At 36.8% G+C, this 15,255-nt stretch overlaps 1 protein-coding gene across 9 annotated transcripts in view; it reads right to left on the bottom strand.

The window, feature by feature from the left end:
• Positions 1-832: 832 nt before the first annotated feature.
• The window catches only part of ADGRL2 (adhesion G protein-coupled receptor L2), a gene marked incomplete at both ends in the record, with an annotated part of 126,867 nt that continues 112,444 nt past the window's right edge, over positions 833-15,255 (bottom strand). For 2 of the 9 annotated variants that reach the window (XM_084266519.1, XM_084266520.1), the window contains 5 exons: positions 833-2,912; positions 9,192-9,288; positions 9,701-9,829; positions 13,094-13,262; positions 15,147-15,238. In XM_084266519.1, the coding sequence (XP_084122645.1) occupies positions 2,158-2,912; positions 9,192-9,288; positions 9,701-9,829; positions 13,094-13,262; positions 15,147-15,238 (1,242 nt within the window). Of the gene's footprint in view, positions 2,913-3,598; positions 3,637-5,411; positions 5,430-5,934; positions 6,017-6,241; positions 6,371-9,191; positions 9,289-9,700; positions 9,830-13,093; positions 13,263-13,927; positions 13,955-14,242; positions 14,288-15,146; positions 15,239-15,255 lie in introns of those variants that run through there. The other 7 variants (XM_084266516.1, XM_084266518.1, XM_084266521.1 and 4 more) reach the window with 7 other exon arrangements.

Genomic DNA, 15,255 nt, shown 5'->3' with positions numbered 1-15,255 from the left:
GAAATCCAAATGTTTTTCCAAATGGACTTTTTATGTTCCAATGCATTAGGAGGTAACAACATTGGTAACAGCTCACAAATGACATTTTGCTGTTCTCACAGGTAGTCAGTGGCCACACATGAAACTGTGGCCTCTGATGCGGGGCACAAATTTTAGAGTTGGTTGGAAAAGCACAGTTCTGGAAGCTGTGACAAGTGAAGTCCTTAGCATTATCTTGGAGAGGCCATGGTTGAGAGGGACAAAAGAGGCTTGGGACTCAAGACAACAAAGACTTCAGACTTCCAATTTTGCCACTAATTTGTAGATAACATCTTGGGCATCAGCTGCCTTCTACAGTTCTCTAGTCTAATAAAAATGGGGACAGTCATGCTTATTTATCTAACTCAAAACAGTGCCGTGATGGATTAATTATTTGGAGGGCACTCGGAGTGCTATCCAAATGCTGCTTATTCATGTTTTCCCCACTGCAACAATGTATCTTCATCACTAATAATTAACTGCTAATTACTGTTGCTGAGAAGACGATAGTGGTGTTTACCACCTTGTTTTTAATTTCAGCACACATGCCTACTTAAAAGTTATGTAAATAGATGAAATTACAGTACATTTTCCTAATGACCCTGCTATGTCTGAGTTTGATCCTACCCAATTGTGACTGGAGTAATGAATAGTAAAGATGACCTTTTCTCTGTAGAGCTATATAGACAGTTTCTATTGTATTCTCGACACTTAAAGGATGAAATGTAAGAAGCCATTGTAAGCAGGATACGGCTGGGTCGAAGGAGTGCTGATGCCAATTATGCTTCGTACATAATAATGCACATTTTACCTATTTGGAAAAAAAATTCACATTTATTTACTGTCAAACAGGTGTTAAACTTTACACTGGATATTAGTGATGGGCTCATTATTAACAGGTTTACACAAAGGGATGAAAAAAAAGCAGGATTTCGTTGAAACAATTTACATTTCATTAGATTTTTATCATAAAATAAATTAATTACTAAATATAGGCAGAAGGAATATGGAAGAGTAATAGTTATGTTTTATTTATTTTTTTTAAAGGACAGGCACCTTTTATTCACGAGAAAGCTTGTGAGAAGTGTCCAGTGTCCCCTTTACCCCTTACCACCCGACCCTGATTAAGGAATGAACAGGGAATTGAGTTACAATCTTTGTTAGCTATACCAAATTTGTGCAAGGCTTGGCATAATTGGCTTCAAAAACAATTTTCTCCCAAAATTATGGTTTTTGGCAATAAAAATTCAGAACGTAAGAATAAAAACTAACTTGTCAAAGCAGAACACTGTTTACAGTGAAAAATAAGTGAAAACGGGTAGAACTTGCATTTTAAACATACTACCGTACTATGAACAGAGTGTAAGAAAAACAGCTTATAACATATGTGCAACCAAGAGCTTTTCACAATATTTTCTTCAAACTCTTTAAAATTATTTTTTAATGACAATTATAATTCAGTTGGACACAAATGTATTTATTTTACCCTAGCAATAGAACAAAATAGAATTTCTTTAGCCATTTTTTCATGAGAACGGTTCATTGTACAGTTGAGGAAATATATGAAATAAGGCCTGTGGCTTGATTGCTAGTGGTTAGACATGTATTCAATCTTTGCCCTAATGGAAAAGATTTGCAGTGAACTGCAAACTGATGCAGAATATCTCTCCTGCTTTTGCAAGTCTTGTCAGGAATAGTAAGGTACAGTAAATTTGTCCCACAGGATTTTAGAGCCTACGCCTTGTATATAATACAATGTAGGCCTAGAAAAAAAAAATGTTGCAGCCATATTTACAAATTTAGTTCACAAACTGCTGCAGTAAAATGGCTGGAAAGTGTTTATTTCTCTTTTTTTTTTTTTCACAATTTTGTTAAATTCAGCAGCAGAAGATACCTTAAAATACCTTGTTGGTATTTCTTTTCTTTGTAACAAATAATTCATTTTAGTATACTCTGTGTATATACAAAGTTTTTGTTTTATAAAAATTCACAGAACTGCGAGGTCCAGTCATCCCCGTTACTGGAGAGCCACAGGGTCAACAGAATTGTCTCTTCAAGCAGATATGAGGGAGCCTGCATGGGGCCAATTAAGTCTTTTTAATACTTGTACGTGGCCTTTAATATTTCTTTGCTACACTATTAAAGGCTTGTCACTAGTTGCATTTGTCCTTCTCTAACATCCCCTTCTGGAATACATCCTTCCTTGTTAATGGGAATTATATAGCCGTCGCTATTACCCCTGCTGATTTGATAGTACATCTGAAGCTGATGGCCAGCTCCCAGGTTTGGCATGCTCTTGTAGTAAATGTCCTCATTTTCACTCCTCCTGGAGGGAGAGAGATCTTCTTCAACGTCAGGGCTGCTCTCTGGGTACGGAGAGTCTCTGAGATTGGGCATGCTTGTGTAAAGAGAGTCTCTGTTGGGGGACTGGAGGTGGTCGTCAGCCTCGGCCGTCAGCTGTGAGACGTAGCTGTCCGTTCCCTCGGTCTTCACTGTCTTCTGGGGCTGGTACAGAAGGGAGTGAGTCCGCTGAGGAATGAGTGGGGCCTCGAGCTCTTTGTGGTGGAGCTCCAGCCCGGGGGTGTCACTGTGCATCAAAGATGAGGCATCTGCCACGATGGCGTCATCTTCGCTACTGCTCCCGCCGATCACAGCTTTGGCTGGTAGTGTGCGCTCCAGGTTGTGGTTCTTGCTGCTGCCCCGCAGGTTGTTGTGCACTAACTCTGAAATGATCATTTTCTCAAAAGCAGTATCATTCAGGCTTAGTCCACAGTCTACAACTTGCACACTGTCGTTATAGTCTCCATTGCGCAATGAGTAGCTGTTGTTGAAATTACCATTTAGCGGTAGAGTATCCATGGCACTTGTATCCCTGGCATTGTTCAGTGAATGTCCTGAAATGGAAAAGGACAGCTCTGGTCATTGCCTGATGTGCTTTTTATCACTTCAGAATTTTTCTTAATAAAATCTTTAATGTAGTTCAGGACAAAGTTGTACTCGGCAGTAAGACTTGAGAAAAGTTAGGTTATTATTGAACATTCCCAAACGTAAAACAGTCGCACACCTTATAGGAAAGATGCATTTTAAAAATAGTAACGTGGATTTCCTGTGGGGGATAGTGGCATTTTTTTATTTCTTAATTTAGTGTCAATTCTGTGACTCTTCCACAAGGAACTGTTCACTCCATGCCCTTGCATATGTAATGCAAAGCAATTCATTTGGAAACATCTATGGTCTGAAGTACACCACCATGATTTGGAAAAAGAAAATTAACAGAATTTGTCCTAAACGACACTAAATTAAAAAGGAATTAGATCACAGACATAACTGAAGGTAAATGTACAACATAAACCCACATAACTGGCAAGCAACTACTTTAACAACAGTTCTAACATTTTTCCTTTTTTTTTTTTTTTTTTTTGAGATGAAGTAAAGAAAAGAATGAAAAAAATGGATAAATACAAAGAATTTATGTTAAACGAGGACAGCCATCTTTCACACTACAGGGACCAGGGCCCACAAGCACCATCCAACAACACGATAGACAGCAGGTGGAATGACTCACTTTGGACAACTCACATCATGTCTGTCTGCTCAGGCTATCTGGCCTAAGAGTAGCTGATATATAAAAGAAAGTAAAATGATTTATTGTAACATGATGAAGAATTACTGAGCTTCTCAGCAACTTAGTCAGAGCAAGGGTTCAGCAAATTAGATTACTAAGCAATAACAGCTTTTCTTTTCCCACTTAATGTAATTTTTTTTGCACTAATATTCTGTCTGCCAACAACGGCCCCAGGCTTCTAAAGGTCAAAGTTTGCCTGCAGTCTGCATCAGTCACAGTGACAGCGCTGAATGAACCAGAATAGTTAATTAAGAGTTAGGCCCACAGTTACCATGGGCATGGAAGTCGTATGCAGAAATGTTAGGAATTTCTGTAAGTATGGGTCACAGAAATTAAACCAAAGAATAAATATTAGTTGTGGAATGGGAAGAGGAAATCAGCCATGGCTGATATCTCATAGCTGCTGGAGGGATGACAGATTGGGTAAGTCTGCTGGAAACATGAAAAGAAGTTTAAGGGGGGGGAATGAAGTCTTATGATGATTAAGGTCTTTATGCTTTTGGTTTTGGCTTTTGTTTTGTTTTGTTTTATTAACACAATAAAGAAAAGGTTTTCCTACAGACACAAAGACATGTAAACTATGACAGCACAGTGCTTCCAAAGCAAAGGAAAAAAGAAAAGAAAAAAAAAACAAACTTTGAAAGAAATTAAACAGGCTGAACCATGGAAAGTCAGATGGTTAGAGCATTCCTAGAAAACCATTTTATCTACAGATATGTCTGGAAGTAAAGAAAGAATGGAGTGACTTTACTGAAATGAGACTGACCACTGTGAGGCTGCTGCATTATATGCAAGGCTTGGAGGAGTATAAGAAAAAAGTTGTTTAGGAACCGATTATGCATTTTCCTTTTTTTTTTTTTTTCATAATTAAAGCTGCAGCTTATCCTAGAAAATTCAATCTTCTGTGGAAATATTGTTTTCAATTAAAAGGTAATTGCATTTTCTCATTAAAAGATTTTTGTCTTCAACGTTAAAAAATAGAGTAATAATTTCCAAATAAATTCTGAGTAATTTGCACATAATTTTGAATTTGTGTTACTGTTAACTCCTCTCCATGTGTACTGATTTAAACAGTGATGAGGGTTGTTTGAAAGGTCTCTTTAGGCTTTGATTAAACAACTTTGCAGTTTTGCAATTCCATATATGTTCCAAGATTCTTCTTGCAATGGATTTAGCTGCACAGAACATATGGCATTTATAAAAGTAGACAGCACATGGACCACATGCTGGCATTCATTTCCCTCATGAAAGTGATTTAATTCTATAATTTTAATTCTCTTTTCTTCTGCTAAACAGATACCAAAATATATCTGATAATCCAAAATGAGTTTTCTATGATATACTGCAGAGTTAAGCATGCTAGAATATATTCAAATTGGTTTGATGAGGCAAATTTTGTTGCCCATGATCAGGTAATTCATTTGAAATCTTTCCATAGCCTGTAGCAAGATTACTGTGGGAATGTAAAAAATATAAGTAAGTAAATTGTTAAGCATTTCTGCTTGACACTGCTTTGGTTTTAAACAGCAAATTATTTCAGCATTGCATAACTTCTGTTACCAATAGGGTTTGCTACAGACCTCATGTTGTTTCCCAAAAAGCAGTATGCAAGTACTTTTTGAATGTGGAAACATTTCATTTGCAAATTGTGAACCACTTGCCCGCTGAGTCTACTTCATGACCGCTAGTTATGTTTTAATTGTGCCCATTAAAAATCATGCTGAAAAAATTTACATTTGATAGGCAAAGTTAAGTTTTACTCCCATACTTGTCTCTCTGTAGGTTGCTAGAGGAAAGCATAAGGAAAGTAAGAAAACAAGAGAATGAAAATAGAAACTACAGTTCAGTTAAAAAGGAAACTTGAAATAAAAACTGGAAACAAAGTTTTATGAGCTCTTTATCAAAGATTTATAGTTCCAGTTATAGTAAAGTGATCTTACGACTCATCAAACAGTAACTGCTACGTATTTTTGCTGATGGATTGCACCATAGTTAAATAAAGCAACTAGATAATGTAACAAGAAAATGTTAGGTAAGCGATGACACCCTTTATTCCCATAGAACTAAACTGTTCTAACTGTTAATCTCAAGATTTCCCTACGGGAAAATGATCTACCATAAAGCTGCACTATACTATAGTTTAGATCTGTTTGATGCTGGATACAATTTTCTACACCAGGGTATCCAAAGGTGTCAAGATGCCTTGCGCTGCTTTAGTATCTAATCTGTTCCATAGGCAAGTTTTTCTCAGCAAGCTTTAGAGTCGACCTTATATTGCATAGACATGATACCTCTAAGTGATATATATCTTGAAGATGGGCTCTCGGACCATGTGGTGTCAGTCCTGTAATAGTATATTAAGATTTATGCCACCTGTGTTAAAAACATGGATAATTATTGGTAAATACTGTTATGGCAAAGGCATTACTATAATATAGTGCAGTTTTACAAGCTGACATTGGCATCACTGTATTTCTTGAAATGACAGAAATTCAGAACGGACAGCTAGGGTATCACAACTGGAGTCTCTATCTAGGGGAAAGAAGGGATTTGGAGCGAGCCAAGAAAAGCGGTTTTATTCAGGAAGTATAAGCACACCTGGTGAGTTAAACACAGGAGCTGAAGGGGCATTACATACAACTGTTTCAGCGAGCAATGTGTTATAGGGGTTGTTAGTGCCGTGTGGTCGAAGAAGAGGGTTTGTTAGTAGGTAATTGCCAGTCATTCCTAAAGCAAAAGAAACAGAAAAAAATGTCAGTTCTTTAATTTTAGGTTGACAGTTTCAATAAAGAGTATTTTTTTATTCATCGTGAATCATGTAGGACTTGTCAAATGTAATTCAGCTGAAAATTTCTAAATGTGTTTGAGCTATGTATTTGAAACGGGAGTAGGAAAATACAGTTAGATTCCAGTAATTCACAGGTGCTGTCCAAATCCCCAAAGTAAACATCTGGTGAGAGTGACATTTACTAATGTATACAAAATCACTGTTACACAAGAATAGCAATTAAATGTGTAGAGATCAAGGTACTACTAAAGCTATTATAACTTTTAAAATGATCGTGTGGAGCACTTCTGTCCAGAACTGAGAGAACCGAGATTCTCGAATTGAAAGGTATTGAAAAATCTCTTATGACAGGATCAGAGCTGTTATTCACTTTATTAACAACACACAGATAGTGGAAGGGTATTGCTGTTTTCAAACAGACAGTGGATGACAAACTGCAAGAAGCATATCTTAGTATATGCAAAAGTATGCATGCTGAGGGGAAAGCAAAATATTTGCTCTAAGAAATCAGAGCATTCACATTTCCTCCCGGGACATTCATGCTGTGAATTTATCTGCCAGGTTTTAAAAAAAGAATTCCTTGAATGAGAGAATTTCTTTAAACAATCTGTTTACAAACAATGCAAGAGGAAGCAAAATACTACACGAACACATTTTTTTTAAAAACCATTTTACGTGTCAATTCAACACCATTTTAACAACTCTTGGAATAATTATTTTAAAAACCAGCTCATTTTAAGAAATTAATTAAAAGTCAATTAATCTCCAATTTCTACCTACTGGAAGAACAACGTGTTGGAAGAATGACCAAAGAAAACACCCACAAAATGCTGTGATTTAAAACTTACTGTAAACATTTCATCAAGGGAAACAACCACTTTCTTTTCTATTGCACTGCACAGCGGTATATCAGGATCAGTGTATTAGAGCCCCAAAGACAACTAAGCAGCCAGCTAGATTTTTATAGCATGATCATTTTTATTTGGCAAGGAAAAGAGTATATATTCCAATTCCAAATACTAATCCTTCTGTACTACCACAGACACGTGATAGTAGAAATGAGCAGAAAATTTGAAGATTCAGATAATTATTGCCTGATTACACTAATCTGAGCTGAAAGTTTGTATCAGTGAACAACTAAAAAGGTTTTATCATAGCTTTTGTCAGGTCTAATGCACTTGGTACTAGAAATACTACCTGAAGTGCATTTCGTTCAGGGTTTTTTTTTTTTGTGTGTATTGTGTTTAATCTTGGTTAGAATTATTATCCTGTAATTTGTAGGCATGAGAATTTTTTTCAATCCAAAATTACTTTTGCCACCCTTAAAAGCTTAATTTTTCTTTTACAGAAAAAATTACACCTGCCATTAATTACTAAACTACTCTTATGTTTGTATGACTGAGATAGTGACAATATTACAATTAAATAAAGATGACATCAATTTTTCTAATTATGGCAGGACAGAGTGACTGGAGATCTGTGCTCCAAACAAAGGGAGAAGCTTCCAAGAGCTCTGTTCAACTCAGAATTAGCTAAGGTGGTGCAACACGGTTAGAGAGTCAAAGACATCAAATTAGGCTGAAATCCCAGCCATTTATCTGTAGTGTATTTATGGGATTTTAGTAATACACTGGAAGGGAATGTACGTCTTTCTTGAGCATGAAAAATATACATTTTCTACTTAGGAGAAATTACTTAATTTTGGTTTTACCAGAGGAAGAACATACACGATTCACATGGGGGGGAGCAGCAAGACTCACAGGTCTTCTCTACTTTCTGTATCATAGAATCCTAGACTCAGCCACATAGCAAAACTGGAATTGTGCTTTCTGAAATATTTTCTTTTAGAAAATACCACATTTTTTTACTTTCAAAAGTGAATGTGAGTTGAGTACATGTCCTGACTACAAAATCTTGGAAAGAAACAAAGGGGGGGAAATTTGCTAGTTGTGGTTGATGAGAACTTTACAGCAGCCCTCAGTGTGAATTTTCTATTTGAAACTTGAGTTTGAACTGGCCACACAATGAGATCAGGGCTACATGGTCTTCTCCTGGGGACGTGGGTGGATGAACAGGCTTTGGACTTGGCTTGCACAGAGCATTCCTCTCTCCACTGCTAGCTCAAACTGCCTTACAGTACACAGGAGGAAGGGCAGAAAGGAAGGGACAATCTGTATCAGTTAGTACCCTTGTCCTCTAACTGGACATGAGAATGGGGTTACAGACTTCAAAGTCTCTTTGAGCTGAAAAATTTGGAGTTTTGGCTTCTCTGTGCCTCAAAATCTGGATTCTATCCCATGTGACAGATATGATGCTCTTTGAAATAGAAAAGATAAATGCTTCACAGACATCTTTTGCATAGAAATGATATCAATTAGATTTCACTGGGAAAATTTCTGCACCTAAAAATCATTGTCAAATATGCATTAAAATGTTACTGCACTCATATTTCTGTTTCAGATTTAACCTATAAAGGTTAGTAAAGATTTAAAATTATGATCTTGCTTTTAAGTTAAATTATTGACGAATCTTATTCAAATACATTCCCACGAATGGAGGAATTCAACTTCTATAGCGGGGCCACTTGAGGGAACGCGGTTTTAAAATGTCCTGGTGGATAACTTTAAAACTCTGCTTTTGGAGAACATTTGTTCCCAAATATTTTTTTCAAAACATTCTTTTCAATTCTTCTGGGTTAAATGATGTAAAGTCTCTATAAAATTTAAGGCTTCTACAACTGAAATGTTCCCAGTGACTGACCTTGATTAAGTGTTGAAGTGCTGTTGATGTCACCTGAGATAAAAGACGATTCAGATTGTTTTCTCACAGTGTCATTCCACATCCTCCTTATACGACTCTGTTAAAGCAGTGAGACAGAAGCACAGTAAGTTACAAAGAAGATTTTTTTCCTACTTATGTGCTATTATGTAGAATATTGGTGGATATTTTGGCCTACAGTAAGCCATTCTCTCACTTACTGAAACTCCTTGTTATTAAAACTCTAATTTATTAAATTTCATTTAGATGAAACATGATGGCATAAACCTTCCTATATCCCAGCCCCTAATTACAGGAAAAATAGGGTGTTTGTATTAGACCAAAGTAAAAGGAAATATTTTAAAAGGAATCAGTCCTACTACACAGAAGTACGTATTTGCCATCTAAATGATAATAATGAAAAGACAGTTAGTGCTTCTGATTGGAATACATCTCAGTAGGCTTTTTATAAATAAGGTTAATTAAAAGATGCTGTCAAAAATCTTTGTTACCTGAGTGCCAGAGGAATAGCGAGCACTAGTTCTTGTTGTTGATGCCTTCACTGAACTGTGGGGACTCTCAGTTGGTAGTCCACCACAGCAGTAGGAATGTCGGAAGCATTTGCCGTATTCTTTACGTACCTGGGGGTGAAAAAAATTGCTTAGCACAAAACATAGTGTTAAGTATCTCTGCTGCATTGAAACTATTCACACATTTTACCAAGCAAATAGGTAATTCCTGTCTTGTTGGCCATTAGCAAAATCAGGTTTTTCTCTACTTAGTGAGAGCATTGTCAGCTAATCAGGATTTCCAAGGTATACAACACACTTCATTTAGATGAGCCTGAATAATCATTACTGAGTTATTTATGGGATTATTTTTAATTTTTCTTCCTATTGTAAATTAATAAATATAGTTAAGTTTACCTGAATTGAATAAATGGTTCACCTGAATTGAATCCTGGCTGAAAGTAGTCTTTTTTATATTAGCTTTTGGTGGAGAACCCATAGAAAGCCTCTCTTCCCACCCTAGCAGGCTAGAAGGGCTAGTAACTAGATTTAGCATGCTCATTACTGCCCATTACATTATCCCTTCTAGGAACGTGTGCAAAACTGAAATGACTCTAGAGGCTTTTTCATATAGAGTTACTCCAAGTAACTCAAACAGCTGCCAGTTGATATGGTCACTCCCGTTTCAGGATTGTACAGAGTTGACAAACATCCCTGTCCCACCCCAGAATGCCAGCTTGGCACCATCACGGTTCCAGCGCCAAACTGTCACACAATGTTAGGGGTTGGAAAGGACCTCAAAAGACCCACAGCAGGTTCACCTAGATTCAGTCACACAGGAAGGCATCCAGGCAGGTTTTGAATGTCTCCAGAGGAGACTCCACGGTAAAAAGGTTTGAACTGTAAAGGCTCGGAAAAGAAGCATCTTTCACTTTTAGGATCCAAAAATAAAATCCTCATTACTGTCTCTGCTGAACCCAGAAATATGAATGTACCTGTGTATATGTTTTTTTTTGTCTCACAGAGCTATGAAACTAATTAATGATTCCAGTATTTGGCCTACGTTTATTTACCTCCTGTTTCCAGTGACCTAACTGGAAACTTCGGTTTTGTAATTTACGTGTGTTAACATTTGTCATGGAAGTATTCCCTCATATTTGGTGACTGCTACCCCGACTACTACATTCAGGTAAGAGGAGAGCACACACACATCTCGACAGCATGACAGCCACCAGAGAAAGGACACAGTGCATACAATTTGTAACAATGCGTGAGTATAGATTCTTAAATCTTCCACCAGACATCCGGGAATCTAAATGTCTCTTCTACATCAATGAGCTTCCCCACTTAAGTTTCTGGGAAAAGTGGGATTTCATCTAATCTGGAAATTCTGCTTGACCTATGACTATATATAGGACAGAAAGGAAGTTATGTGTGTGTAAAAAGTGGAGCAGGGAAAAGGCAAAAATTTAATAGTGTGGATTTACATATACCCTGTGCTGTTTTCATTGTTACAAGAATTTTACTCACAGAGTACATACTGTGATGTTTCTATACGCCACAGGGTTGAAGAAAAGTTGAACAGTTAGTGCCCAAACTCCGAACTGGGGACAATAACTCATCTTTTTATAAAAGTAGATGGTATGTCAGCACAAAAGACATAAAAAAATGAAAACAGAAATGTGTGGACATAGAATTATAATCTTTAGCTCTCTAGTCTGAAAAACATAAACCCCTATGTATCGTCCCTACGTGGTATAACACCTAAGAAAATACGACCCTGAATACTAATGGATATTAAATGCTCCAAACCACTACACAGCAGAGACAATAGCAATCAAAACTATATTTTTTTACCCAAATACCACCCTCCAGGGCTGGTTTTGCCTAATGCCTATATTGCAGTGAATGTACATTATCTGTCAGTACGGCGCATTCCACTGTCATTATTTCTAAATTATAGCTTGTTGGAAACTGATGGAAGCAACAGCACTATCATCCTGTCAGAACTGGAAACATAATAGTTTTCACTTTCACAATTCTATTTCTCTGTTCAATTTAGTGACCAACTAGTAATAACAGAATAAAAAGACTACATTAGCTATGCAGACAGAGGATAGGATGATATCCAGTCAAAGGCATCGAAACTTAAAACCTTAAATGGTAGCTTTAACATTCTTTCAGGTATAAATCTTATTGCTCTAGGTTATGCTTTTTCACACTTGACTGGTATTTTAATATTGCTTTTTTGCTGACTCCACTTAATATAAAAACAATGCACAGCTGTAAAAAGAAATAAAAAAGGAATCTGTTTTTGATTTTCAAGTCCAATACAAGTGGTAGAAAGGGCAACATTATATGAAGCCCTAATCTAGAAATTATTTGCATTTTGAGAATGTTTGCATTTTCTTCCCTCTCTTCTTTTCTTGGGCTCAATCTCCTCTCTAAGTGTGCTTTTGTTCTCTCAAAAATGAGAGGAGTGCTGTGTTCATCTGGATAAAATTCTTTCTGTCTACCAGATCTTTTCTGAAAACATGGCTGTATGCCATTGTCTACACCAGATTTACAGACAGTGATATTGTTAGAGCTCGTACAGTTGAGAATATGCAAGAATGTGATTTTTTTTGCATGTACAGAGCAACGCTTTATCCAATAGTGTCAAACCATTTTATAAATATCAGTTAATTATGTCTCTGGTGAGCTAATTATAATGGGAGTTAATAATTGCTAGGTCTCCAGCCTAAAACTGGTAAAAATATTTAGAATCTAAATATTGCAAATTGGGTATTTCCAAATGTAGGATGTATTGCATTTGATGTTCATTTTTTTTGGTGGGATTTTTTGATGTTTACGCTTCCTCTCAACTCCTGTTACTTTCATTCGCTATGCCTTCTAACACAGGCTATGAGCTTTGCTTTTACCCTTCACTAAAGCACCTCTAAAGCATCCTTGGTCTTTACCCTCAGTCTGGGAAAGAGAAGGGCTGCAGGAACCCAAAAAGATTCCCAGCCAGTTGCACCCTTCACTTCCATCTCTCCTGCCTGCTCCTCTCTCCCCTGCAAGCTTCCTCTCTTGCCAGCAGATCTGCTCCTTCTGGACCGCTCTGCTCCCACTAGGCAGAGGGGACCAGAACTAATTTAGGACATCTTGCTCACAAGGAAGGCTCATTCCAGTTCTTCCAGCTGACAGTATAAAGCTGCTGGATTGCTGAAGAAGGCAAATACTTGAAAAAAAGTAGTCATGCACAACAAAAATGGCTTCTGAATCCTAGTCCCCTCCTCAAACTACTTAAAAATCCTTCTCTTGACATTGCTGTTTTTTCCTCTATTTTTAAAGAAATACTTGTGATATTTTAAAGGAGTTAGGGAATGCACATCTGTGTTTTCAGTAACTTACTTTCTTTTGAAGGGCACAATGAAAGATGAAAATAAACATTCCTTGGAAAGCATTAAATACTGTGAAGAGATACGTCATCACAACAGTCCCCTCGTTGATAAACAGCAGGCCAAATGACCATGTGAGGCCAAGGAGACACAGGAGAGCAAATGCACCCAGGACCCAGGATCTGCAAGAGAAAATTAATTTTAGTAACATTACTTATGAGAATGCATGTTGCCAAATCCAATATTAACATTTCAGTTCCTGCAGTTGACTTTTACTAGGTTCATATTCAAATGTAAAAATTCCTTGGGTTTAACCTTTCATCTATTAAAGAGAGAACAATTCCATTTGGTACTCTTAGTCTCCAGTGAAAACAGCAAGAGTAGATATGACCTTTTTCTTTCTCAAGAACTGCACAGGATGTCAAAACTACTCTGAAATGCAGAAGTATAGCACAAGCCCCAGCTACTCCATTGCTTTATCTGCTTTTACAAGAGATTGATAGATCTGGCTTAGCCACTAATCACACCATAGATTTTAAACAGTGGTGCTGCCATATGACACCAAATAACGTAACACAAATGCACAAAGGTTAAACAGCAGATTAAAAGCCTAGAGCCCAAATCTTTAATGCTCCGATAAACTCAGCTAAACTGAAGCTAGTTGATCTAACTTCCGCATGAAGAAACCCTGCTGAAATGTGACAAAAATATGGATATTGCTCTACAGAATAGTCTAAAAAAGATTCCATCATGAATAGGTTAAGGAAAAGGAGTTGTAGAGAACGGCACAGAATGAAAGGGAAAGGGAATTTAGTCAGTGAATTCCACATCTAACTAATGATCTTACTTGATAAATGGCTTATTATCTTCATAGCTAGAAAGCATTATAAGCAGAAAAGAGAAACAAAATTATTAGACAGAATTGAAACAGAAATTAATAAGAGCATTTTAAATTGTCTATAAAAATTAGTCAAAATTAGGAAATTCAAAATGCAGAGGCAAGCAATTTAAAATTATAAAGGCATATAATAGTTAAAAATTCTTTAGCAAATCAGGTATCTTGAAACTAGTTAATTAAAATTAAGGGAAATCCACAATATTGACCGAGTTTGTAAAGTTAAAAGTCATGCTATAGATTTGTTAATGTAGGGTTCTATCTTACCCAGGTAAGTCCGTATTATAGTAGCCATCACAAACACGGTAATTACTGGTGTGGATGAGAAGACAGAAAGAGGAAAAGGAAGAAAAGAGAGAGAGATGCTAAAGATTAGCTCTCTCTCTCATCATGCAACATGCAATGAAGCTGATACTGACCTAGCTAGAACATCTAGTTCACAATGTTAGCCTTACTGAAAATCTCCCTTCACCATTTTCAACATTCAAAGCAAATCTGTAAGACCCTTTCACATCCAACCCTCAGTGTTAAGAAAGTTGCACCATCCCTTCAGTGTTGGTAACAAAAACCTTCCGTACAAGGTAAAGCTATGCAGAATACAGTAAAAGACTACCTAAGGAAGCAAGAGCAGCTAAAGCCTCGTTGAATATCTAACACTTATATTACTCTGCAAAAGGGATACTGCAATACAGCACCATGATGAAGTAAACATTTGTTAAATTAGCATGAAAACAGCAGATAATCTTCAAGTTAACAATAATAATAGAGTCAATTCTTTTGGGAGAACAGGATTACAAGTAGAAACTGCTCAGAATCCCTAAATCAAAAAGTCATTTAACAAAACAAACTTAATATAATCATATCGGCCATGCAAACAGGAACATCATTTTTGAACTGCATTTTAAATGCAAATGAAATTACTACAGTGCTGTGGCATTTCCGTGAAACAGTTTCTTGGCACTAGTTCCAGTCTGAAATTATCTAATTTTGACCGGTGTTTGTGACATTACGGCAACAATGTGACGAAAGCAGGATTGGCTCTGTTTGCTTCTAATTGACATCTGCAGTTGCTGGGAGACAATGGCATGTGCTCCTAATGGAGAGTAGCTTTCAATCAGTTCAGCAATCAGAAAATAATCATAGTTCTCATACTTGAACACAAAGCACTTACTTAATGTTTTCCAACCTGCTAGAGTCTGGTTTCAAAGTGTTTGAGTGCTTCACCATTTTGCACAATGTGATCACCAGGAAGATAAGATTCAGCTGTCAAAACAGATAAG

This window comes from Gallinula chloropus, assembly GCF_964237585.1.
Source record: "Gallinula chloropus genome assembly, chromosome: 6".
In the NCBI taxonomy this organism is placed as follows: domain Eukaryota; kingdom Metazoa; phylum Chordata; class Aves; order Gruiformes; family Rallidae; genus Gallinula; species Gallinula chloropus.
This window is presented reverse-complemented; position numbering and strand designations above follow the sequence as displayed.